Consider the following 25,158-nt stretch of genomic DNA (forward strand, 5'->3'; position numbering starts at 1 on the left):
TTTTAACCTGATCAAAAAGTTCAGAAATGAGAGAAAGGGGTAACTGTTTTTATGGTGATCTTGTTTAGACCTCTGTAGTCTATACAGGAACGAAGACCACCATCTTTTTTACCAACAAAAAAGAAACCTGCCCCAGCAGGGGAACTAGAGGGTCGAATTAAACCCCTTTCTAGGTTTTCCTGGATATATTCTTTCATTGCCTGGGCTTCCGGCAAGGAGAGAGGGTAAGTTCGACCACGAGGAGGAGTAGACCCAGGAATAAGGTCGATTGGACAGTCATACTGTCTATGTGGGGGTAAAATCTCTGCGGCCTTCTTAGAGAACACCGGAAAATTTGCATAAGCTGCAGGAACCCCCTCAAGGGACGAGACTGCCACCACTGGAGGGATGCAAGAACCCTTACATTTAGAACCCCATTGCCAGAATTACTGGCAATTATAGGCCAGTAAGTTTGACATCTATGGTAGGCAAAGTATTTGAAGTCTTGTTAAAGGATCACATTCAAAATTTTGTCCTAGTGAACGACATTATGAGCAGCAATCAGAATGGCTTTATGAAGCATAGGTCATGTCAGACAAATCTGATCTGGTTTTTATGAAGAGGTAAGCAAGATGCTGGACAGTGTGGGGGGACATTAGATCTGGTCTATTTGGATTTTGCCAAAGCATTTGATAGCATGCCCCACAAATGACTGCTTTCTAAACTTTTCATCTATATATTGGTTAAAAAAAAAAAAGTTAAAAGGTTGAACTTGATGGACGTGTCTTTTTTCAACCTAACTTACAATGTTACTATGTAAGGCTACAAATGTATTGTTACTGCTAATTTTTATTACTCATCTTTATATAGTAAATGAAATAGTAACATAGTACATTAGGTTGAAAAAAAGACCCAAGTCCATTAAGTTCAACTTTAAGTCTGTATATAACCTGCCTAACTGCGAGTTGATCTAGAGGAAGTCAAAAGAAAAACCCATTTGAAACCTTACCAATTTACCTCAGAGGGGGAAAAATCCCTTCCTGGCTCCAAGATGGCAATTGGAGCAGTCCCTTGATCAAGATGTACTATATGTTGTCTTCCATAACCTTGCATTCCCTCACATGCTAAAAAGCCACCCAACCCCTTCTTAAAGCTATCTAATGTATCAGCCAAATTTTAGCGTAATTTGGACCCTAACAGATTGCTGGAATTACTGCTGAATAAAAAGCTAGAACGCAAAAAACACAAATAAAAAATGAAAGCCAATGGCAAATAGTCTGAGAATATCACACTCTGCATCATACAAAAAGTTAAACTCAAAGGTGAGCAACTCTTTTAATATTATCAGGAGTGGCATATACTATAGCTGCTCTGACCTCTGGTCAGGACAAAATGCCATTTGTGCCAGTATCCTCATGCAGACTGTTGGTAGAACACTGTTGGGTATTAAAATTCCCCTATGTGCATTTTTGGGACAAGAATTGCCTTCACTTGTTGTGTTGGGCAGTTTCAATTTAGATTAGTGGTCATGGCAAGTGGCATAGGTGGCTTCCTGCATTTCTCTGCTGCCTAAAATACACAATGTTCAAACCCTTGTACAGTAGGAGGCATATTTATCATGCTGTGTAAAAAACAGAATGAAGCATTACCGGTGATGTTGCTCAGATCAACCAATCATATTTTAACAGAAAACAAAAACAAATATCTGATTGGTTGTTATGAGCAACATACATAGAAAGTAAGGTTGAAAAAAGACACATGTCCATCGAGTTCAACGTTTTTTTTTTTTGATTAACTACCTGCCAGTTGATCCAGAGGAAGGCAAAAAAAAAAAAAACCATCTGAATTCCTTCCTGACTCCAAAATGGCAATCGGACTAGGCCCTGGATCAACTTGGACTATGAGCTATTGCCCATAACCCTGTATTCCCTTACTTCATCCAACCCCTTCTTAAAGCTATCTAATGTATCAGCCTGTACAACTGATTCAGGGAGAGAATTCCACATCTTCACAGCTCTCACTGTAAAAAACCTCTTCCGAATATCTAATCGGAATGGGTGACCTCGTGTCAGCTGGAACATCCTCAATTTGGCCAGTCTTTCCTCATAGCCAAGATTTTCAATACCTTTTACCAGCTTAGTTGCCCTTCTTTGTACCCTCTCTAATACAATAATGTCCTGTTTGAGTGATGAGACCAAAACTGCACGGCATATTCTAGATGGGGCCTTACAAGTGCTCTATACAGTGGAAGAATGACCCCCTCCTCCCTTGACTCTATGCCCCTTTTAATACAGCTCAAGACATTATTTGCCCTTGATGCTGCTGACTGGCATTGCTTGCTACAGCCAAGTTTATCATCTTCAAGGACTCCAAGGTCCTTTTCCATAATGGATTTGCCTAGTGCAGTCCCATTAAGGGTATAAGTGGCTTGGATATTTTTACATCCCAGGTGCATGACTTTACATTTATCAACATTGAATCTCATTTGCCATTTAGCTGCCCAGATTGCCAGTCTGTCAAGATCATGTTGCAAGGATGCCACATCCTGGATGGAATTAATTGGGCTGGATAATTTTGTATCATCTGTAAACACTGATACATTACTTACAATACCCTCCCCTAAGTCATTAATGAACAAGTAAAATAAAAGTGGACCCAATACTGAGCCCTGGGGGACCCCACTAAGAACCTTACTCCAAGTAGAGAAGTCCCATTAACAAGCACCCTCTGTACCCGATCCTGTAACCAGTTTCCTATCCACGTGCAAACAACTTCATTAAAAGCCCAACAGACCTTAGTTTAGAAAGCAGTTGTTTGTGGGGCACAGTATCAAACGCTTTGGGAAAATCCAAAAAATAGATCACATCTACTGCCCCCCCACTGTCCAGAATCTTACTTACCACATCATAAAATACAATCAAATTCGTCTGACATGACCTATCCTTCATAAAGCCATGCTGATTGTTGCTCATAATGCCATTCATTAGGACAAAATTTTGAATGTGATCCCTTAACAAGCCTTCAAATAATTTGCCCACCACAGATGTCAAGCTTACTGGCCTATAATTGGCAGTCTAAGATCGTAATCCTTTTTAAATATTGGAATAACATCAGCTTTTCTCCAATCCATAGGCACCATACAAGGTGAGAGTGAATCTGAGAAAATCATAAATAAGGGCTGGTCTAAAACTGAACTAAGCTCTCTTAGAACCCGGGGGTGTATGCCATCAGGCCCTGGAGCCTTGTTTACATTAATTTGTATTAAACTTTTTGAATCATATCCTGAGTCAGCCACTGACTAGATTGAGCTGAACCATTCGTGCAGTTATTAAGTGAGCCTGTGAACCCAGACTCCTCTATTGTATACACTGAAGAAAATAACTGATTTAACACATTTGCTTTTTCTGTATCTGTTACAACCATACTGGTACCATTATTTAATGGAGCAACACTCTCAACCTGCATCTTTTTACTATTAATATATTTAAAAAACTTTTTAGGGTTAGTTTTCACCTCCACTTCAATTAACTCTTCATTTCTTTTCTTAGCCTTCCGGATGCCTTTCTCTTCTTTCCCATTAACGTCTTTACTTCTGTATTAAACCACACAGGATGATTCTTAGAGCTTATACGTTTAGTCCTTAAGGTAATAAATTGAGAACAGTAATGATTTAATATCATTTTAAAGGACAACCATTTCTGTTCTGTGTTTTTAGCTGAAAACCTAATGCCCCAATCAATGCTCTGTAGGGCAGCCCTCAAGGCACTAAAATTAGCTTTTCCAAAATTCATTGTTTTTGAACGAATAATATTTCACTCTACTTTTTACACAGCATGATAAATATGTTTATGTGTATGGACCTAACACTAACTGGAAGTGCTGGAGAACACAAAATCTACAATCTGTGGCATCTAAGGAAAATTTTGTGAATACCCAAATGTTTTCCCCAAAATTAAGTCTTTGTTCTATTACACTTAGGAAGAACAAAAATTAAGCTTAAAGGGGTGGTTCAACTTTTAGGTAACTTTTAGTATGTGATAGAATTGCCAATTCTAAACAACTTTTCAATTGGTTTATTTAATTACTTATTTTTTATAGTTTTATCATTATTTGCCTTTTTCTTCGGACTCTTTGCAGCTTTCAAATGGGCGTCACTGACCCCTTCTAAATAGCAAATGCTCTGTAAAGCTACAAATGTATCATTATTGCTACTTTTTATTTCTCATCTCTCTATTTAGGCCCTCTCCTATTCATATTCATATCCCTGTCTCTTATTCAAATCAGTGCATGGTTGCTAGGGTAAATGCTTAAAATGCTAGGGTAAATGCTTAAAATGCAAATTGAAGAGCTACTGAATAAAAAGCTAAATAACACAAAATTCTTAAATAATAAAAAATGAAAAACAATTGCAAATTGTCTCAGAATATCCCTATCTACATCATACTAAAAGTTATCTCAAAATAGACCATGCCACCTGTCATAAGATTCCTATGCCGGCCCTGTCAACAGATGCTGAAAAGGCATTTGATAGGGTCAGCTGGGCCTTCCTACAGGAATCTCTAATTCAAATTGGCCTGGGTCAGAACGCTTTCAAGCGTATCATGGCTTTATACAATAATCCCCGAGCGAGATTAAAAATCAATGGGCAACTTTCAGAACCTGTAATTAAAAGCAACGGGACTCGCCAGGGGTGCCCCCTTTCCCCCCTATTATATGCCTTCGTCATGGAACATTTAGCTTTAGCAATTAGGCAAAATCCGAATGTTGTAGGTTTACCCATTAAGGGGATTAATCATAAATTGGCACTCTATGCTGATTATCTCTTAGCGTTTATTACACAACTACATACTTCTCTCCTATCTTTAATGCAGGAATTTAAAGATTGTTTTTTTTAGCAATTATAAGATAAATTTAGATAAGTCTGAGGCCCTCAATGTATCACTCCCACGCCAAACACAGATATCTTTACAGGCTAATTACCCTTTTAAAGTGGAAAAATGAATCCATAAAATATCTGTGAATCCAGATCCCATCAGATCTTTCCACGCTAAATCATATGGTTTTGCTGGGGCAGATACAGTCAGACCTCAAGCAGTGGCAACCTCTTACACTATCCTGGTTTGGTCGTATCAGCTTGATAAAAATTAATGTACTACCACGAATCTTATATCAGTTTCAAACAATTCCGATAGCACCCCCAAAACGTTTTTTCGATATCCTACATTCAGCTTTTGGTATTTTTATCTGGAATGGCTTAAAACCTAGAATAAGCAAACATTTTGTTTAAGCCAAAAGTGCATGGTGGATTAGGAATGCCTAACTTGAAAGATTATTTACAAGCCTCCATATTAAGTAGAATTTTAGAATGGTTTCATAACTCTGAAAATAAGAAATGGATCCTAATTGAACAGTATTTGGTGGATAGACCTCTGCAAGCACTATGGTGGTTATACCCAATACTTAGACGTCCCTCCTCCAGCTTGCCAAAAATTTGTAGAGAAATATTAATATGTGCTGACCGATATCTACGCCTGAACCAAAATATGATCTCCCGAGAAGGTCCCCTTACCCCAATAGTGGGGAACCCAGGTTTCCCTCTGGGAATGGCAAGTGCAGGATTTCTAGGTAGGGGGCATACTGTGAACTTTGTGTTTTTCCATGTACTAGAAAATAATAATTTATTGCCAATTTCTACACTATGCCCAGGGAATTCAGACTCCTTTTTGGCCAAGTTTATATATACTCAACTTAAACACTGGTCATGTTCCCCCCAAAATAAAAAAAATTAGACTTTCACCCTCTACCCCATTTGAGGAACTTTTTTGGCAAAAGCTCCACTGAAACACCTTATCTCCACACTTTATGAACTTATAGGTTCACCAGGCAAAACAGGCTTACCTAAATTTACCAAAAAATGGGAACTTGAATTACAGGTGGAGTTTACTGAGGATCAATGGAATACAAGTTTCTTATTAACGCATACGTTTTCAATTGCTTGTAGAACACAAGAGACAAATTATAAAATCCTCTCTAGATGGTATAAATGCCCAGAAATTCTGCATAAAATTTTTCCGATGGTGTCAGAGTTGTGTTGGAGATGTAACAAGACAGTTGGCACTCCATTATATATCTGGTGGCAATGCCATTTGCTCGTTCCTTTTTGGAAAAAGGTGTTTCAAGTTATTAAAAAATTAGAAGGTATTGATTTTCCATTTGAACCTGCTATTGGACTTTTGTCAATTGTACCCTGCCCTGTGGCTCCGTATAAGAGATCACTTACTGGATATTGTTTGGGGGCTGCCAGAGCGGTAATACCCCGCCATTGGAGATCAGCATCCACACCCACAATTACAGAATGGTACACAGAAATGGGTTCAATTATGCATGGAGGAACTTTTAGGTTTTGCACAGGGGTGACAAGAAAGCTTTGTGAGGGCTTGGTCCACTTGGGTAACATTTATGGAAACCATACCTCCGATATAAACCTGCCCGGACTAGGAGCTATGTCTTATACAATAATCTCATTGCTACCTGTATAGGTTCATTTTCTGTATAGTAACAGATATATGATTTAATTTGGAATTGGCTGAGCACACTTCTCTCTACTTTTCCTACTTTTACTTTGCATTTCCATCCTTTTTTTTTATTTTTTTTTATTTCTTCAATAGCTTTATATATGACTGAATCCCATAGAGATTATTTATCGCTATTTTTATCTCGGTGCTATTGTTAAACTTGTAAGAAATACATAGGCATGCAATATCTCATGGTTCGTAAGTCAGGATTGATTTTATCTAATGGACGCCTATATTAGTGATAATGTGTTTAAGTATACGACATGATTCAGATGTTCATTTTCTTTTACACAGTCAGTTAAACACACTATGTATATGAATTGTTGGATTTGTTGTACTTGCTATGTGAATATTTTTTTCTTTTCCTGTATAAGAAAATGCTTATTCCTTAAATAAAGAATATACAAAAAAGTTATCTCAAAGGTGAACTGAAAATTGAATTGAATTTACACATAATCACACAGTTTATTCAAATACACTCAGTAAGACTTGTTTTCTTATGAGATGATACAGTGGAAAACTACAAAAAAATGTAAATTTCTAATCCTAAAATGATCAAAGAAAAGTAAAGTTGAAATCTATATGGAGCCTGGCAGTAAGCAGCTATTTCTGGGTCATGCAAACAAATTGCAATTTGCGATCACTCATGCAGTTGTATTGCTAGTAGTTCCTCCTGAGAAAGCCCAACAAAACATCCAAGTAACGGTTTTTGGGAAACCTGAAAGGTACTACTCCACATACTGTACTATCTACCAAACAAAAAGACATTTGTTTTGGTCATTAATTCAAGAGGAAGAATTTAATTTACCAACTAGATTCCCACAGACTTTGATTCATGTACCGTATATACTCGAGTATAAGCCGAGTTTTTCAGCATCCAAAATGTGCTGAAAAAGTCTACCTCGGCTTATACTCGGGTCAGCGGGCAGTAGCTGAGATTGCAGTAACTTTTAATCATTCCTATACCAACAATTCACTTGGGAAGAGACTGCAATATCCCACAATGCCCTCTATTGGTTATATGAAAGAATAACAGTGCGCCCTCTGTTGGTTATATGAAAGAATAACAGTGACTGCAATATCACAGCGCCATCTGTTGGTTATATGAAAGAATAACAGTGACTGCAATATCACACAGCACCCTCTGTTGGTTATATGAAAGAATAACAGTGCACCCTCTGTTGGTTATATGAAAGAATAACAGTGACTGCAAAATCACACTTTGCCATCTGTTGGTTATATGAAAGAATAACACTGTGCCCTCTGTTGATTATATGAAAGATTAACAGTGACTGCAATATCACACAGTGCCCTCTGTTGGTTATATGAAAGATTAACAGTGACTGCAATATCACACAGCGCCCTCTGTTGGTTATATGAAAGATTAACAGTGACAGCAATATCACACAGGGCCCTCTGTTGGTAATATTAAAGAATAACAGTGACTGCAATATCACACAGCGCCCTCTGTTGGTTATATTAAAGAATAACAGTGACTGCAATATCACACAGCGTCCTCTGTTGGTTATATGAAGGATTAACAGTGATGGCAATATCACACAGCGCCCTCTGTTGATTATACGAAAGATTAACAGTGATGGCAATATCACACAGCACCCTCTGCACATGGTAGTGGGACAGTGGGACAATGCACACAGTAATCCGTTTGGCAATTCTCTGTCACCATCAACTTTGCAAAGAAGTCCGGTTGATCGCTGGGGGGGTCGCTTTGGCAGAATGTGCGCTTTTGGGAGACAGGGCTGTAGTTGTGTCTAGGCTTATACTAGAGTCAATAAGTTTTCCCAGTTTTCGTAGGTAAAATTAGGTACCTCGGCTTATACTCGGGTCGGCTTATACTCGAGCATATACGGTAACCATACTCTAGCAGCATATACCAGCAGCAGTCTTGAGAAAGTCATAGCCAAAAATCACACTTGTGATTGCGATGCATTGAAGAACAATGCAAGTCATAACCATTAAGAGGTGACAATCTGCAGGGCACCCCAACAGTTATTCTAATCACTGACCTAGGCTGTGACCCCAGTTGATGCTTCAGTCCTGCAGACTGTGCCACCACCATTTAAGATGTCTTCCCATTTATCCTCTGCAACCGCTGGAGCAGTACAGACATTTATTTAATTGCATTCAAAATATATGTCCCATACATTTAGTTAGTAAATTTTATGGATTTAAGCCTGCATGTGCTATATAATATATGTAATTTACAGTATTAATATGTTATATACAAGTATTATCTCACCTCGAACAAATACTTTCAGTAGCTCTGCAAGAAGAAGCAATGCATCTGCACTGGCTGAGGGAAAAAGAAAATTAAAAATTACATTAAATAATGGTCCAAATAAACCACTTTATTCACTACATGTCCCAGTTAAATCTTCCAAATGTAATCCCTCAGCTCTGCTGAATAGTTAAAGGCATACTGTCACCAGAATTGAGTAATCACATGCCTCATGCTACACGCACAGCTTTGCCAAAAACCAGGCACAAGAGGACACACCAGACTGTACCCTCTGATGTTGGCCCAGATTATAATTAGCAGTCAGCATGATTTTTTGAAGGAAAGATCAAGCGAGAAATTTATTAGCTTTTTATGGCAAAAATAAGTTGGACAGTGAGATCTATTTGGAATTTGCCAACGTTTTGATAGACTGATAAATGACTGCTTTCTAAACTAACATCTGTTGATTTTGGTAATGTTGTTTTACATGAATATAACTGCATAAAGGATTGTGTGCAGAGGGTGGTTAACAATTGTGCATTCTCTATTTGGAATTGGGTCCTTAGTGAAGTCCAATGAAGGGCAACTAAGCTAGCTATGGGTAAGTAATGGAAAGTCTCAGTTAAGAGGGGCTGCCAAGTTGTCAATGTTTACATTGGGGGAAGAAGCATAGTATATATAGTATGCAATCAGACTTTATTCACTATAAATTTCTACTGTCATGTCTCAATTCTGCCTTCTCGAAGGCCAAGCAAGAGTACTACAGTACCCTTATAAACAATCACAAATCCAACCCACGACGCCTGTTTTCTTTATACACTTCTCCATCCCTCATCAACAGTATCGGTCAGCCTGACGCAATCTCCTCATGACTTTGCTGATTTCTTTAAAGATAAAGTAGAGTCCATCAGATCCCTACCTCTACTTATGCAAACCAGCTCCTCCTTCCAAGCTTCTCTTGTCCTCCCCACTCAAAACTTGCCCTCTTGACCCCATGCCTTCTTCTCTACTCAATCATGTGTTGCAGAGCTTACACCACCACTTACTCCCCTCTTCGATTCTTCTCTAGCTTCTGAAACCTCCCCTCCTCCTTTCAAAAGGGCCTGTGTAAAGCCTTGACCCATCCTGTCTGTCAACTTACGCCTGTCTCAACCACTTGCCTCAACTCCTAGAACGTATTGCATATTACTAATTTTCTACACAACCATGATCTGTTGTTTCCGGCCTGGTCACTCTTCTGAGACAACTTTGTGCAGAGTTACAAATGATCTTCAGGTTGCCAAAGGTCACTTTTCCATCCTCCTTGACCTATCATCTGCATTTGATACAGTTGACCACTCTACTGATGCAGATTCTGTATTAGCTGTGCATAAGTAACCAGGCTGCATCTTGGCTTTCTAACCAACCATTCATTGTCTTCTATTCTAACAATACCTCATCTCCAGTCCCACTTAATGTAGGGGTGCCGCAAGGCTCTGTACTTGGTCCGTTGTTGTCCTCTCTGTACACTCTATCTTTGGGAGATCTCACTCATTTGGCTTTATCATCTGTATGCAAATATATTTATCCACCCCTTCATTAACAGCTAAACAGATCAAATCTCTAACTGCCACCTAGCTACTGTATCTCCAACTTGATAAACCAGTGCCACCACAAACCCAACCTAACACAAACTGAACTAATCATATCTCCACCGAAGCTTGGTCCTACTCCCCTATTTACTATCTTGATTGATGGTATGCTCATTAACCCTGTCAACTCAGAACGCTGTCTGGGGGTAATCTTTGACTCCTCTCTCTCCTTCCCTGATCATATTAACCCCACTGTCAAAACTTTTTCTTACGCAACATTGTCAAAATGCGTCCCTTTCTTTCACCTGCTACAGCCAAGACGCCTCCTGGCCTCCTTTACTCCCATCTCATCACACTACAGTCTGTATTAAACTCTGCTGCCAGATTTTTCCTACTCTCACCCAAAAGGGTACAGGCCCCTCCTGAAGTCCTTATCATGGCTTCCTATAAAACAAAAAATTACTTACAAACTCCTCCTCACAACCCTCAAAGCCTTTCATTGCTCTGCACCGAACTACTTCTCATCTCATTTCTCTATATGTTCCTGGTCAAAACCTCCGCTCCTCTCAGAGCAACCACTTGGATGCACCCAAACTACTACTGTAGTTTTCCCACGTCAAACCCTTCTGTCTTGCTGCTCCTTATATTTAGAACGCCATTCAGAATTGTGTCTGTAAGTTACCCTTCCATTTAGACTGTAAGCTCTACGGGGTAGGGTCCTCTATCCTTTTGTCTCCTTGACACGGAGCACTTGATCTGTATTGTTATATTTATGTGAATTGTATTTATTCGTAATAATGCACTTATTGGTATTTATTATTGCAATGACACCTTGTTTGTTATTACAAATTTTTTGTTTTGCTGTACAGTGCTTTACCTTCAAGGAGCGCTATACAAATAAAGATATACAAAATATAAAAGTACAAAGTTGAAATTAGAAAGGCGTCAGAAAGGGTTTTTTATCTTTCCATTGGATCACCTAGCATTCACACCAAAAGACCAAATTCAATGGCTTTATACTTTTATTCACAACCTAAATAACTGTTATTAAAGGGGTGGGGCAACTTTTCAATTGATTTTCATTATTTATTTTTTATAGTTTTATAGTTATTTGCCATTTTCTTCTGAATCTTTGCAGCTTTCAAAAGGGCGTCACTGACTCCCTTTTAAAAAAACAAATGCTCTGCAAAGCTACAAATGTATTGATATACTGATCCTTCTATTTAGGCCCTCTCCTAATCATATTCCAGCCTCTTATGCACGGTTGCTAGGGTAATTTGGACCCTAGTTACCAGATTGGTTAAGATGCAAATTGAAGAGCTGCTGAATAAAAAGCTAAACAACTCAAAAAACTTAAATAATAAAAAATAAAAACCAATTGCAAATTGTCTTAGAATATCACTCTCTACATCATACTAAAAGTTATCTCAAAGGTGAACAACCCCTTTAAATGACTTGAGAATAAATTAATATTTGTTAGTTTATCTTAACAATAATTGGCTTATGGCACACAGGATGTATTCTATCCCAGCATTTATATAGTCATTGTAAAAGTACTCTAAACCTCGAACAGGAGCTTTTTATTTTAAATAACAAAAACTTTCTGCAAGCTCCTCCGCAGGATTTTTGAGCTTCTCTGCTGGCTGAATGACACTGGAATAAAAAATGTGTCATAAGGACTAAAGGGTTGGTTTACCTTCAAGTTAACTTTTAGTATCTTATAAATGGCTGATTCTAAGCAACTTTTTAATTATTTATTTTTATACTTTTTAAATTATTTGCCTTTTTTTTCTGACTGTTCCCAACTTTCATATGGGGTCACTGACCCATCTAAAAACAAATGCCTCGTACGGCTACACATTTGGTGTTATTGCTACTTTTATTACTCATCTTTCTATCCAGCCCTCTCCTATTCATATTCCAGTCTCTTATTCAAACAAATGCATGGTTGCTAGAGTAATTTGGACCCTAGCAACCAGATTGCTGAAAATGCAAACTGGAGAGCTGCTGAATAACTAGCTAAATAACCCAAAAACCACAAATTATAAAAAATTATAACGAATTGCAAAATGCCTTAGAATATTACTCTCTACACTATGCATAAAGTAAACACAAAGGTGAACAACCCTTTTAAATCTCTTGGGGGCAAATTCACAAACAGGCAAATTTTCGCCAGGGACCACTTTGCCACACTCCGCACAACTTTGACAGGCGCAAATTCATTACCACTATGCTAATTCACTAAAATTCAAAGTTGCGTCTCAGCAGCCGGTCGCAGGCGAATTTTTGCTAGCGCTAGCAACGGTCTCATTCACTACCATAGTGTCCTCTACGTCTGTTAGTGAATTTGCACTGTCCCTGCGGATGGGATTTCTGCCAAATTGACGCAAGTGTTGGCCACTTCATCCTTTAGTGAATCTGCCCTGTAGAGTAGAATGACTGTAGAATAAGTTTCTCTCGCTCATTGCTAGAATATGTTTTAAATTGGCTTACTGCTCTACATATCTTGTTATGTTATAAGCAAAGTTATCATGAATCTTACCTCTTACTTTTTCATTATTAAGGTGTTCATGAAGCAATTTGGATACCAATCCCTGTGAAGAGAACATTAAGAAAATAAAAATTCCTTTGCTTCTGCGAAAGATAAAAGATAATAGAGAAATAATTGATAACTGAGTAAATGTGTTTTTTTTTTTGGAGTATTTGTATAATGCTATACTTGGAGTATCCTCCAAATAGCATAATTTATAATTATACTGTTTTATAGAAAGCAATGAACATCACATAGAAATCTGGAATCTGAACTGCAGACTCCAAGGGGGAACTTGCAGCCCTGAGGGCGGCGGCAAAAGCGGGGGAGGAAAGGAGGCTCACAGAACAACCAGTGTAGTGGGGGGTGGTGAAGGGGCTGTGGAGGCTAATGAGGGCGGTAAGTTTGTGACAGTCAAGAGGGGAAGTAGGGGATGTAAGGGTAGGGGGGCTAGTCCACAGCTAGCCCAAAGCAATAAAACCACCATTTTGGGTGAAGATGCCGACTCTCAGAGCACCCGGAGGGGCAGCATCTCTAATAGAGGTGGGAGGGAGGCAGGGAGTGCAAGGAAGGTAAAGGCTGGTTTTAGTTATAAGGGATTTAATTATTAGAAAGGTGGATAGGGAAATCTGTTGCAAGGACCCTTCATGCCAAATGGTCTGCTGCTTGTCTGGTGCTAGGTTTTGGTATAAGTTGGAATGAGTGGACATTATATTGGGAGGGGTTGGGGAAGACTCAGTGGTCTTTGTACACATAGGTACCAATGACAAAGTTAGGAGCGGGGGGGAAATCCTCAAGAATGATTTAAAAGACTAGAGGAAAAGTCGAGGGCTTCCAAAGTAATTTTTGTGGAGAGATGACCTGTGCCACAAGAAACATTAATAATACACCAACAGGAACTTAGGGAGAATAATACGTGGCTGATAGACTGGTGTAGGGCTTTGGGTTCCTGAAGAACTGGGCTGATTTCTTATTTGGCTACAGGCTCTTTGCCAGAGATGGGCTAGAAAAAACAAAGCTTTAAAATTTTAAAGCGACAGACACCATCTTAGACAAGACATGGATGAAGGCTTGCCAACAACAGTACTGGGAAAAGTGTACCATGAGAAATTTTGGGAAGTCAAAAGCAAAATTATGCTGCTGGAAAATGTTTCCACACTAATATGTGAATTGTGTGAATAAACATGACACTGCTGTTGGTGTTAAACAAAAATGGGGCAAAGACTGTGCATTTCTTGGAGATGTGGATAAATCTGATGCATGTAAAATATTTCAGTGTCAAGGTGAAAATTGTGCAGCTAAAATGTGTGGTTTACAGCCCAAGGGAGTTAACACTAAAGCAAAAGTATTAAGTGAATCAATGGTTAAATAGAGTGAAAGCGGACAATGAAAGACAGAAGCTGCAGTGCCTTGCTGAAATGGTTCAGTGGTTAAAAGAAGGGACTTTTGGAAGGGGCGTGGTGGAGGCAATCAATATGGTTGCACGTTAAAGTTACTCCGTACCATCCGAGAAGAAACTTAAAGAAACTGGCAGCATAAACCAACCTTGTTAACTCCACAAGGTCTTTAAAACTCATAGGAAGCTCTGTCCAAACTAGATGGCATGCCATCAGAAGCCGTAAAAGGTAAATCTTTACTACAACGTGCTACCTCGGTTGTGGCCTACCTCAACCAGCCGTGCCCTGTGATGCCTCCACCTCCCACAGAGAAGTTCAGCAAGCCTCATCCGAGCATATATTCCATATGTAAGGGCATGGATTCTAACACTCAGTTGCTTGGGAAATGTAAACAGCTGCTATAGTGCGAACTGACCGCAACAGCAAAACCGATTACAGATGACCTCAAACTGGGACCTGTGAGCAAGCACAGACCTTGTAGAATGTAAAATTGACGAAATGGTCATGGTTTTAGATGCACATGAAAGGACATCCAAAAGATGCAGCAACAACTAAATGAAGCTATGCTCATGATTGAGGACAGTAACAACAGGCTATGACGCAATAATGTCAGGGTACGGGGCCTAACAATCAATAACTTATTTGCTCATAGACTTAACAGAACTATTTCTCAACCTGCTTCCAAATGCTAGCACAGAGATTGGAATTCAATCGCTTACACAGGGCCCAGCGACCATACAAATTGGGAGACCCACCCAGAGACATTATTATAAGGTTCCACTATCATCAAACGCAAGTTGCAGTATTGAGGGCCCCAAGGGATCAAGAATTACGTGGCCAAGCATACCACCTCTATCGTCAGTGAGGCTACCCATCACCAAGCGTCTCCAGCAGAACAAAATAAGATACAGATGGGCGTTTCACTTTCGGTTGTTTTTTTCCTATAACAACAAAGTGTACAACATGATGTGACTGGTGTGGCCGAAACATGGCTGAATGAGTCTCGACTGGGCAGTTAATATCAGCAGCTATACTTTGTTCCGGAGGGACAGAGGCAATAGAAATGGAGAAGGGGTATGTCTGTTTGTTAGGCAGGATTTAAAAGCTTATATTAAGGAGGAAGTTATTTTGGAAAATGAGGGGGCAGAAGACTTATGGGTAGAGTTCTTCACCAATTGTAAAGAGTCCAGCAAATTAATTGTAGGAGTATGCTATAGACCGCCTAATGTAAGTGAGGAGGAAGTAGGCTAAGCTCCGGATACAAATAGAAAAGGCTAATAGTTTGGTTAAAGTATTAATAATGGGGGATTTTAATTACCCAGATATTGGCTGGAGCAACAGTACTGCCAGATCAGTTAATGGCAACACGTTTATAAACATGTTGCATGACAATTTTATGGCACAGGTTGTTGAGGAGCCAACCAGAAAAATGCTATTCTGGATTTAGTGGCTCAAAATGACCCAGAACTTATAGCAAATGTGCAAGTCATTGAACCCCTGGGTAAAAGTGACCATAATGTTATATCATTTAATGTCTGGCGCAAAAAACAAATATATACTGGGGCAACAAAATCCATGAATTTTGCAAAAGCAAATTTTAGTGCCTTGAGGGCTGCCCTACAGAGCATTGATTGGGGCATTATGTTTTCAGCTAAAAACACAGAACAGAAATGGTTGTCATTTAAAATGATATTAAATCATTACTATTCTCAATTTATTCCCTTAAGAAGTAAATCATAACAACCAGAGGTGCGGGTTAATTAACATCAGCCACTGGAAACAAGTTTTATTAATGGTCATTGCAAGTAATAGGCCACACACCATGGGAAGGAGTGTCGATGCGCAGGAGAATTAAAATAGGCCCTGGCATTTCAGGTACACAGAGGCCCAATCAGTCCACATAGAGGCCCAAACAGCCCACTAAATACTGCCTTTCTATGGGACCTTATAGCAGCCCCTCTGGCATCTGCCAGAACCCACAGATTGCCAGTCCGGGACTGGTGGGTGGCCATGATGTATGGTGTGCAAGCGCAGAATGACCACTTTTCTGACATGCTTGTTATGCACATGCATGGGTATAATGAGCAAAAGCTGTGGCACAAATTCTCTTAGCCACAAATGACCACCTGTGCTGGGCTGATAGCTTCCATCTGGTGATGGGGGCCATTTAAAAAAAACTTTTTTCACCACCTGGGGGTGTCCTTTACGAAACGGGTGTCCTTTATGAAACAAACAGGTTCCTGAAGTATGAACCTAGTGACCCAATTAAGGAATTATCGAGGAGTCGTTAAGAAATTTAGGCGACATGTAGATCTTGAGAAAGCTATAGGTTTATGGAAGCATAGGTTAGATTTTGTCAGCAAGAGAGGCCGTGATTTATTGAGGGACGTTTACCGTACATTCCGGGACAGCGGGATAGATGGGGGTATATTTACCTTTAGAAACACTGGCTCGTCTTGATCCCGCTCCATCACACACTTTCTCCCGCTGAAGCCGAGCCACTCAAAACCCTACGCTCCTGTTGTTCAAGTCTCCGCCCCCTTAAAGTTCAGCGTAATCCTCTCGCTATCCCCTCCTCCCTTGTACTGGCCGAACCAATCCCAAACACTGCTGTATCTAGTAGGTTTGGCAATTGTCATAATGGCAGTTTGTGACGTTAAAGCTACGCTAGGAAAAAGGTTTGTTTCGCAAAGGAACGATCCCGGCATGCTTTTCTCTTCCTGGTTACGGGCTGGCGCTTGTATAACTAGTGTTGGCTGTATTAGGCTGTAATAGTGAAACGTCTTGGTGTGTTTGCAGGGACTGCGATTTCCGTCTGGTAAAGGGGACTTCTGTGACGCTATTTTAACCTACATACCAGACGCAGAACAGGGAAGGTGACGCGTGCAGGTATTCCAGGCTAGCTTGGTTCACGGATTCACTAGAGCTGTCAGGATCAAGATCTTAGCAGGTAATATAAGGAGCAATGCTCACAGGGAATTCTTAACGATGCGTATCAAACTTGAGCAGTTTAAAATATGGGGGCAAATTCACTAATGTGCGAAGCGCCTAACACTAGCGCAAATTCGCCAGCGTGACGTCATTTCGTTACTTCGCTGATTTACTAACGGGTACTGGCGTAAATTGGCTAGCGAAGTGGACCTACTCTAGCGCTACTTCGCACCCTTACGCCAGGCGAAGTTGCACTACGGCGAAGGGTCGTAACTATGCTAATTCGCTAACTTGCGCATTTTACTGAATGTTACCTCTTGCGCCAGACTTGTCTTCGCCACCGCAAACCAGGCGAAGTGCAATAGAGTAGATAGGGATTGCTTCAAAAAAAGTTTAAATTTTTTCTAAGTCCCAAAAAACACTGGCGTCTTTTCCTTTTTTTAAGGGTGATAGGCTGAAAAAGATGGTAAATTTTTGTTGAGGGTACCCTCCTTCCCCTCTACATTGCCTAACATATGGCACCTAAACTATACAGTGGGCACATGTGTAGGCAATGCTTGAATTGGGAACAAAAAGGTGAAGGGATGGTGTGTGTGGCATGTGAAGCCCCGCCCACAGGATAAAGACACGGGCAAAGGAAACGCGCAAACATTTTTTGAGAGACCACGCCCCTTCTGTGGCCACGCCCCCACTACATCAGGAATTAAATCAGGACTAAATCAGGATTTCATATATAAATACCCACAGAACTTATATCAGGGTGGCACAGAGGCAATTTTATGTATAAATACTACCAATACATAGATATTAAAAAAGTTTAATATCAGAAGTTGCAAAGGTATTCTTAAGTTTTGTGAGCAGTTACACAGGTATATGTTTGGGAGAATGATATTAGTAGCAGAAGAATTCAGCATTTTTTGAAAACTGTATTTTCCTATGTTTCTTCTATTTCTATGAAGATTTTAGTCCCTCCCTAATTTAGTCCCTCTTGCACTAGATGTGGTCAATGTATTATTTGCCAATTACAACAATCACGATGTAAAGAGATAAAAAGTCTGTATGTATATGGGTAGAAGAAAGGATTATGTGCAAAGAAAGTCAATTAGCATATTATTAGCAGGGCTCTACTACGGAACCGATGGCTAAAAAATGTCAGAATGAAGCAGCGCGCCTACCTCCAGGGCTGTAGTTTGTGCTGCCCTAGACACTCTGATGATGATGCCCCCCTACACCCCCCACACACACACACACACCCTCCCAGGTTGTTTTTAGCTATGAACCTACAGGGGCAAGCTGCAGTAGTAGGACATTTTTTTTTAAAAATAATACACGCACTCATAATGAGATGCCTTTTAGGAAATCCTTTTTATTCACACAGATAACAGCCACAAAAACTATGATTTGTGCACATTTGTGAGCAGAAACAGCTCTTTAATTATTTACATGTAGCTGAACACAATGACTGCAGAATTATAAACAGTGTAAAATATATAAACCTCCTGACCCTGTTAAGTTGTAGTTTGCAATATGTGTACCAAACAAGTCTCTAGTTTGACTAGCATTAGTACATATCAGATATCAGTGAATTAGAGAAGAGTCTACTAATCAATAGCAATTTTATGTTTAGTAAAGAAGATGGTCAAACAAGTCTCTACCTTAAATTGACTGATATTTACTAATGCCAGTACCCATGGGCAATACAATTAACTGCATCTTTTAATTTCCTTATTGAGCAGTGGCATTCCAACAGTTTACTGAGCAGTACTATCCCACAGCCACTGTCCCTTACCAGAGACTATAATCCAATGTTACAGGAGAAGGAAAGCTACGGAGGCATTTTATTGCCAATAGATTAGCTGCAATAGTGCAAGATAGAATTCTATATTTATTCTGTAGAATGTTTTACCATACCTGAGTAAAAAGCTCTAGAAACTCTTTGTTTGTTTAGGATAGGAGCTGCAGTATTAACATGGTGTGACATCACTTCCTGCCTGAGTCTCTCCCTGCTCTGGGCTCAGATTACAGTAGAAAAGGCAGGGGGGTGGGGAAGAGGAGCAAACTGAGCATGCTCTTGCCCAGGGCAATGAGGTTTAAGCTGAAGGCAGGAAGTCTGATACAGAAGCCCATGTGTACACAATAGAAGGAAAGAAATGCAGTGTTTCTTTTGACAGGGGACTCAGAGCAGCACTACTTTGGGGGTTTACTGGTATATTTAGATGGACCTTTCTGATAAGGTTTACTTAGTTTTAACCTTTCCTTCTCCTTTACTATAGGCACCATCTCTTCCTACTATACCTGCTATCCCACAGTCACACTCCCTTCCCAGAGACTATTATCCACACTGTTACTATAGGCACCATCTCTCCCTACTATACCTGCTATCCCACAGTCACACTCCCTTCCCAGAGACTATTATCCACTGTTACTATAGGCACCATCTCTCCCTACTATACCTGCTATCCCACAGTCTTCCTTGCATCTGGACCCAGTGTTTTATGCAAGTCTCTGAGCAATTTAATCCTGTAGGTTACTAATACCCTAAAGGAGAACTAAACCTTATAAATGAATAGGGCTAAAAATGCCATGTTTTATATACTGCACTTCTTGCACCAGCCTAAAGTTTCAGCTTGTCAATAGCAGCAATGATCCAGGACTTCAAACTTGTCACAGGAGGTCACCAACTTAGAAAGTGTCTGTGACACTCACATGCTCAGTGGGCTCTGAGCAGCTGTTGAAAAGCTAAGCTTTGGGGTCATCACTAATTATCCAGCAGAAAATGAGGTTCCCCTGTAATATAAGCTGATGCTACAGGACTGATTATTAAATTCTGATGCTAATTGCACCAGTTTCTGTGCTGCCATGTAGTAATTATCTGTATTAATTACTAATCAGCCTTATATTGTGTCATTTCTATTCTATGTGTACTGTATATTGTGAGTGGGTCCCTAAGCTCAGTAAGTGACAGCAGCACAGAGCATGTGCAGTGAATCAGCAGAAAAGAAGTTGGGGAGCTACTGGGGCATCTTTGGAGACACAGATCTTTACTGCTAAAGGGCTGTGGTTGCTTGGGCTGGTACAGAAGCACAAAACATAATGTACAACATTTCTAGCTAATTCTTTAGTTTACCTTTCATTGTCCTTTAATGATGGTAATCACTAATTACTGTTATGCCAAGGGTCACTATTGTACCATTCAATACGGAGGTTTACTGTGCCATATGATACTGGGGTTGTAGAAACAAATGGAACCTCTCCATAAATCAACCATTACATACCATTACTGGTCTTTATTGGAAGTAATCTCAGCTGTACTAAAGACCAAGCACTAGAAAATCCTGTAGAGATCATAGCAGTGCAGCAGTCTAGTTCCTGTTCCACCAGTAGGAGGCAGGCAATATGTGGTTAGTGTAGCTGTGAGAGAAAAAAAGCTTAACAAGCTATGACAGTATCATATCTTATATATAAAAAATATATTGCTTAATGATTCTCTGTTTCCACTTTAATATTTATTACTCCAGTTTCCGATTTCTCATGTCACCTTACAGTTTTCAATTCAGTGCTTTAGCAGCTTCCTTTAGCTGCTTGTGAGAGCTTGTAGTTAAGCAGCATCAGGAGGGCTTGCAGTGGCTTATGCCTGATTTACCAGGTCTAAAACTGGCAACATTTGCCCAAGCATAGCAACCCATGGTAATTAAACAGATGTTTGATTTTGAAAAGGTGACTGGTAAATGTGGCTTGCTGATTGGTTGGTATGGGTTATTAAAACTGCAACACATTTAGCACCTATAAACATTAACTCCCCTACCCTCCCTATTACACACAAGGGCAGTTTGGCTCATGCACCTCTGCAGTGCTATAGGGCTCTGTGCCCACTCAAACATAGTAATGAAGTTGTCACATTGTAAAACATAATATTCTTTCCACCCAGCACTAGTCACAATCCAACTCCAAGAAGATGTCTTCTAAATAAGCATTGCTTTCAGATGTCCACTGTGTCCAGAAATAATAATGTATTTATTTAAAACAGATTTAAAGAATTATTAGGAATTCTCCAAATAACATTGAGGGCTTTTCTCATTATTCTCTCTACATCCCCAAGTATGTTGTATGTTCACCTAATCTGCTCCCCTGCTGGGCTTTCTCTATTAGCGGACAGTGATTGGGAGACGGCGGGCCTGAACGAATCCCTGTAATGCCTTAAACTTGCCCTCATATAACAGTGACAGGATTGCGTGCAGCTCAGTAATGCACAGGTGCTGCGCTCGCTCAGTCTACAGCTGCGCTCGGTGCCCTCTCCTGCCAACATCAGCAGCTAACTGCACACACTAACGCTCCCTTCCAGTTATCTTTTATACAGCTACTGCTTAGCTGAACCTCAGGCGGATGCCAATTAACTGCTGTACCGTATGCATCACAGGAGTATTGTGCTCCTCCCATTAAGAGGATTAAAGAAAGGCAGTGAGGTATTGGTATGACAGAGACAGACAGGGAGCAGGGTGTGTTATGATTGTTGTTTCCAGCGCTTTTATAAAACGAGAGGCAGACAATACCTGTAGAGCGGAGCAGTGAGCCTGTTCCTGCACAGTCTGCGTCCTGACTGTGGTACATGCGGCGGGTAGGAAGGCTTAACCGACCCTCCTACCCACGTACTCGACGTTGCATTGTGGTTGTGGGCCGTCATCATGTGTGATGCGTCGCTGACGATGACAGCGTTGGCCAATACATGGGGGTGAGTGGTGATCGTGTACTTGGTTCCAGCCAATTGCGCCCAAATTTAGCCTAATAAGACTGGCCCTGCAGCGGTTACCGTAGTAGAGCCCATTGTAAAATGTAAAATGTGCCATCCCGCCTGAGGGGATGGAAATTACTCAAGAAAAAGAAGTAGCGGGATGCCATCCCCCCGCATCCCGCCCCAATTCCAGCACTGTGTGTAGGGCAATATAACACCTCTATTTTATTTTATGAAGCTTTCCCAGGCTTGTGTAGTGTAATGTATTTGCTGCTACATATACGTCCATTGTACTTTAACTTGGCGCCGTATGCAAATTAGGCATCGCTAGCGTAACTTTGCTTTCCTTGACGAATTAACGCTAGCGCATCTTCGCTACCATTCGCCTCCCTGAGCGCAACTTCGGATTTTAGTGAATTAGCGGCGTCTTGGCAAAACTTCGCCTGCCAAAGTGTGGCAAAGCCTTTCACTAGCGCAACTCCGCAGCTTACTGAATTTGCCCCAAGGTGTACATTGTTTGTCTAGAGAGAGACTGTTTTTTATTCGACAGCTGACAAATGGACAAGCTGACAAAAAAAATTCCTTATATTATATGCAGTTAGATATACAATCACTCCATGGACCCGGCGATTCTACAGTCACACAGCTGCATGAGGAAAGTGTCCCATATTTTACCTCCCAGTAGATGTGTGCTTTCAAAACCGCACGCTGGTTATGGCATAGGTGGACATTGTCTCAATGATGGTGTGTGTTGTTTGCAACAGGATTCTGGGAATTGTATTTTCCTGGTCCTTACACATGGCAGTGGGCAACTATGGGTTAATCCCCCCCTGCTGTGCAGATAGGCAGGAAATTGATAAAAGTTTAGCTTCCGCCCCTGGCCGCCATCTTTTTTTCCTCCTGCATCTCCCGCCAATAGGGTTGCCACCGGCTTTTACCGGCTGGTGGGGGGGCGGGAACAAAAGGGGCATTTCATGATGAAAAAGGGGGTGGAGCCAAGCAACATGCCACAAAAGGGGGCGGATCCAACTACATTGCCGTAAATTTGTACTATAGACTCCTGTGTCTCCCTGCAATGCAACCAGGATCTGCTGCCTCTGTAATTAGGCACCAGGAGCCAAGGGCCACTACGGCTTCCCCAAGCCTTCAAACAAAACATGCCCCATTCACTGAATAGACGGCATTTCTTTCTGTCAGAGGAAGGAATGAACATGCCACCAACTGGCAATGAACAATATTACGCAGCTCTCATATGTGTCATTCACTGTTGGTCTTTATGCTATTTGGGCCCGCTCCAAGCGCATCTCCCCAGCCAGACTCACCCGAGCCTCCTTCTCTAGCTGGCTGTGCAGACTGGAGCCCTTCAGTTTCTGGACAATGTTCACGATGCTCACTGACAGCTCATTCTCCTCCCCCTGCTTCATGGTACCGGCACCTTCCAAGTGCGACAATGAGACAAAGGGCGTCTCCTAGCAATAACCCGCGTGCGTGAAGCTAGAAAATCCGACCGGAAATTGTTGCCGCACACCTATAGTTCCGGCTTTATCCACATCTAGTAAAGGTCAATTGTCAGAGGTCCACTGAGGGAAAGGTTTAAACTTTACTCAGGGGCTGAAAGTGCTGGGCATGCAGGGCAGGAAAAGGTACGTTTTGCTCGGATTGGGGCGGGCCAAGGGCCTTTTTAAGCGGTATTACAGATTTACCGGCAGCTACATTAACTGTAAATTTGTCATACCAGCCCCTGCAGGTGTTTTACTGCCTAGGCCGGTAAAATACCGGCCGGGTTGCAACCCTACCCGCCGATGTGCCAGCAGACTGCCTCTCCTGCACCAGGGTACCCCTAAATCCTTTTATGAGTCCAAGGAGGAGCCCCATGCTCTGGCCAGTTCGTGCCTCTGGTGCAGTAAGTCGCAACTCCGGAAAGGCACATGCGCACTAAGAGGCCCATTGATTCTCCAGCTTCCAAAATGGTGACAATGCGCATGCGCTCAATCATTTGGGCGCCAGGAAAAGACACGATGGAAGCAAAGACGCTGACAAGCTTAAATCTGTGTTTTTTTTCCCCCAGGGCTGCCAGAATATGGTAAGACACATCCTGTAAAGATCACTCTGCCCAAGTATGTTTTGTTCTGCCTAAAGGTACAACTGTAAGTACTGGTTTTTCTTGCACGGCCCTACAATTATAAGGTGAGACTCTTTTTAACCCTTTCATACAGGGTAAATCGTGAGCTCCAGACGGTCTAATTCAGGCTCCAGGGTGTGAGTGTATACAACAGAGAGGCTTATGGGATGAACACACAAGACAACCTCCAGAAAGCTATCTGGAATAATTTTTTTCCCCTCTCTCTATTCTATAAATCTGTTCACAGGAGCTCACCTAGTACTGAAAGAAGAAGTAAATAAACAGGAGCTCACCTAGTACTGAAAGAAGAAGTAAATTAGCAAGAAAGCAATGTGTTTCTTGTAGGGAAACTGCGCTACCAGATAAAAGGCTTTGTAAAAATTGCCTATAGGAAGCAGCGCAACCGTCCTCACAGTTTTCAGAATTGATGGTCTGGTAGAAGGATTCCTTTAATAAAAACATGGAATCAATGGTGTCACTGGGTGACTTATAATGTCCTCAAAAACATACAAGGAACTACAGTTCCCATCTCCCCAACCCATGTTAGGGAAACGGTTACTAGCCCAACTAGAGAAGATTCTCTGGATTCAAGTTCAGAAGGCAAAATTGACTCAAATCAATCGGAACAAAATTACTCAGTATTTAATTTGGACATGGTGGAACCACTAATCAAAGCTCTGCGCAAGACATTTTTCACCGCAAAAATCAGATAAGATGTTCAAATCTAGCTCTAAAAAGAACCACCTTTTTTTTACACAACGTTATTAGTAAAGCTGTGGAAAAAGAATGGAACCCCCTGATTTTCTCTTTCCAGAAGATTTAAAGGAAAACTATACCCCCAAAATGAACACTTGAGCAACAGATAGTTCATATCATATTAAGTGGCATATTAAAGAATCTTACCAAACTGGAATATACATTTAAGTAAATATTGCCCTTTTACATCTCTTGCCTTGAGCCACCATTTCGTGATGGTCTCTGTGCTGCCTCAGAGATCACCTGACCAGAAATACTTCAACTCTAACTGTAACAGGAAGAAGTGTGGAAGCAAAAGACACAACTCTGTCTGTTAATTGGCTCATGTC

General features: G+C 40.8%; 2 protein-coding genes across 7 annotated transcripts in view; one reads left to right on the top strand and one right to left on the bottom strand.

Annotated features, from left to right (window-relative positions):
* Positions 1-16,865, bottom strand: part of LOC108700977 (centromere protein X) — a 48,698-nt gene extending 31,833 nt beyond the window's left edge. The window contains exons 1-4 of one of the 2 annotated variants that reach the window (XM_041576953.1): positions 16,727-16,865; positions 12,907-12,958; positions 8,815-8,868; positions 7,000-7,303 (exon numbers count right to left, since the gene is read on the bottom strand). In XM_041576953.1, the coding sequence (XP_041432887.1) occupies positions 7,215-7,303; positions 8,815-8,868; positions 12,907-12,958; positions 16,727-16,762 (231 nt within the window). In that variant the 5' untranslated portion in view covers positions 16,763-16,865 and the 3' untranslated portion in view covers positions 7,000-7,214. Of the gene's footprint in view, positions 1-6,999; positions 7,304-8,814; positions 8,869-12,906; positions 12,959-16,726 lie in introns of those variants that run through there. The other variant, XM_018235055.2, reaches the window with a different exon arrangement.
* A 15-nt stretch (positions 16,866-16,880) lies between these two features.
* lrrc45.L (leucine rich repeat containing 45 L homeolog) overlaps positions 16,881-25,158 on the top strand; it is a 78,997-nt gene continuing 70,719 nt past the window's right edge. For 2 of the 5 annotated variants that reach the window (XR_005964143.1, XR_005964144.1), the window contains exon 1: positions 16,982-17,241. The gene's annotated coding sequence lies outside the window, so the exon portion shown is untranslated. The other 3 variants (XM_018235051.2, XM_018235052.2, XM_041576952.1) reach the window with 2 other exon arrangements.

Source organism: Xenopus laevis, chromosome 9_10L (genome assembly GCF_017654675.1).
Source record: "Xenopus laevis strain J_2021 chromosome 9_10L, Xenopus_laevis_v10.1, whole genome shotgun sequence".
Lineage (NCBI taxonomy): Eukaryota > Metazoa > Chordata > Amphibia > Anura > Pipidae > Xenopus > Xenopus laevis.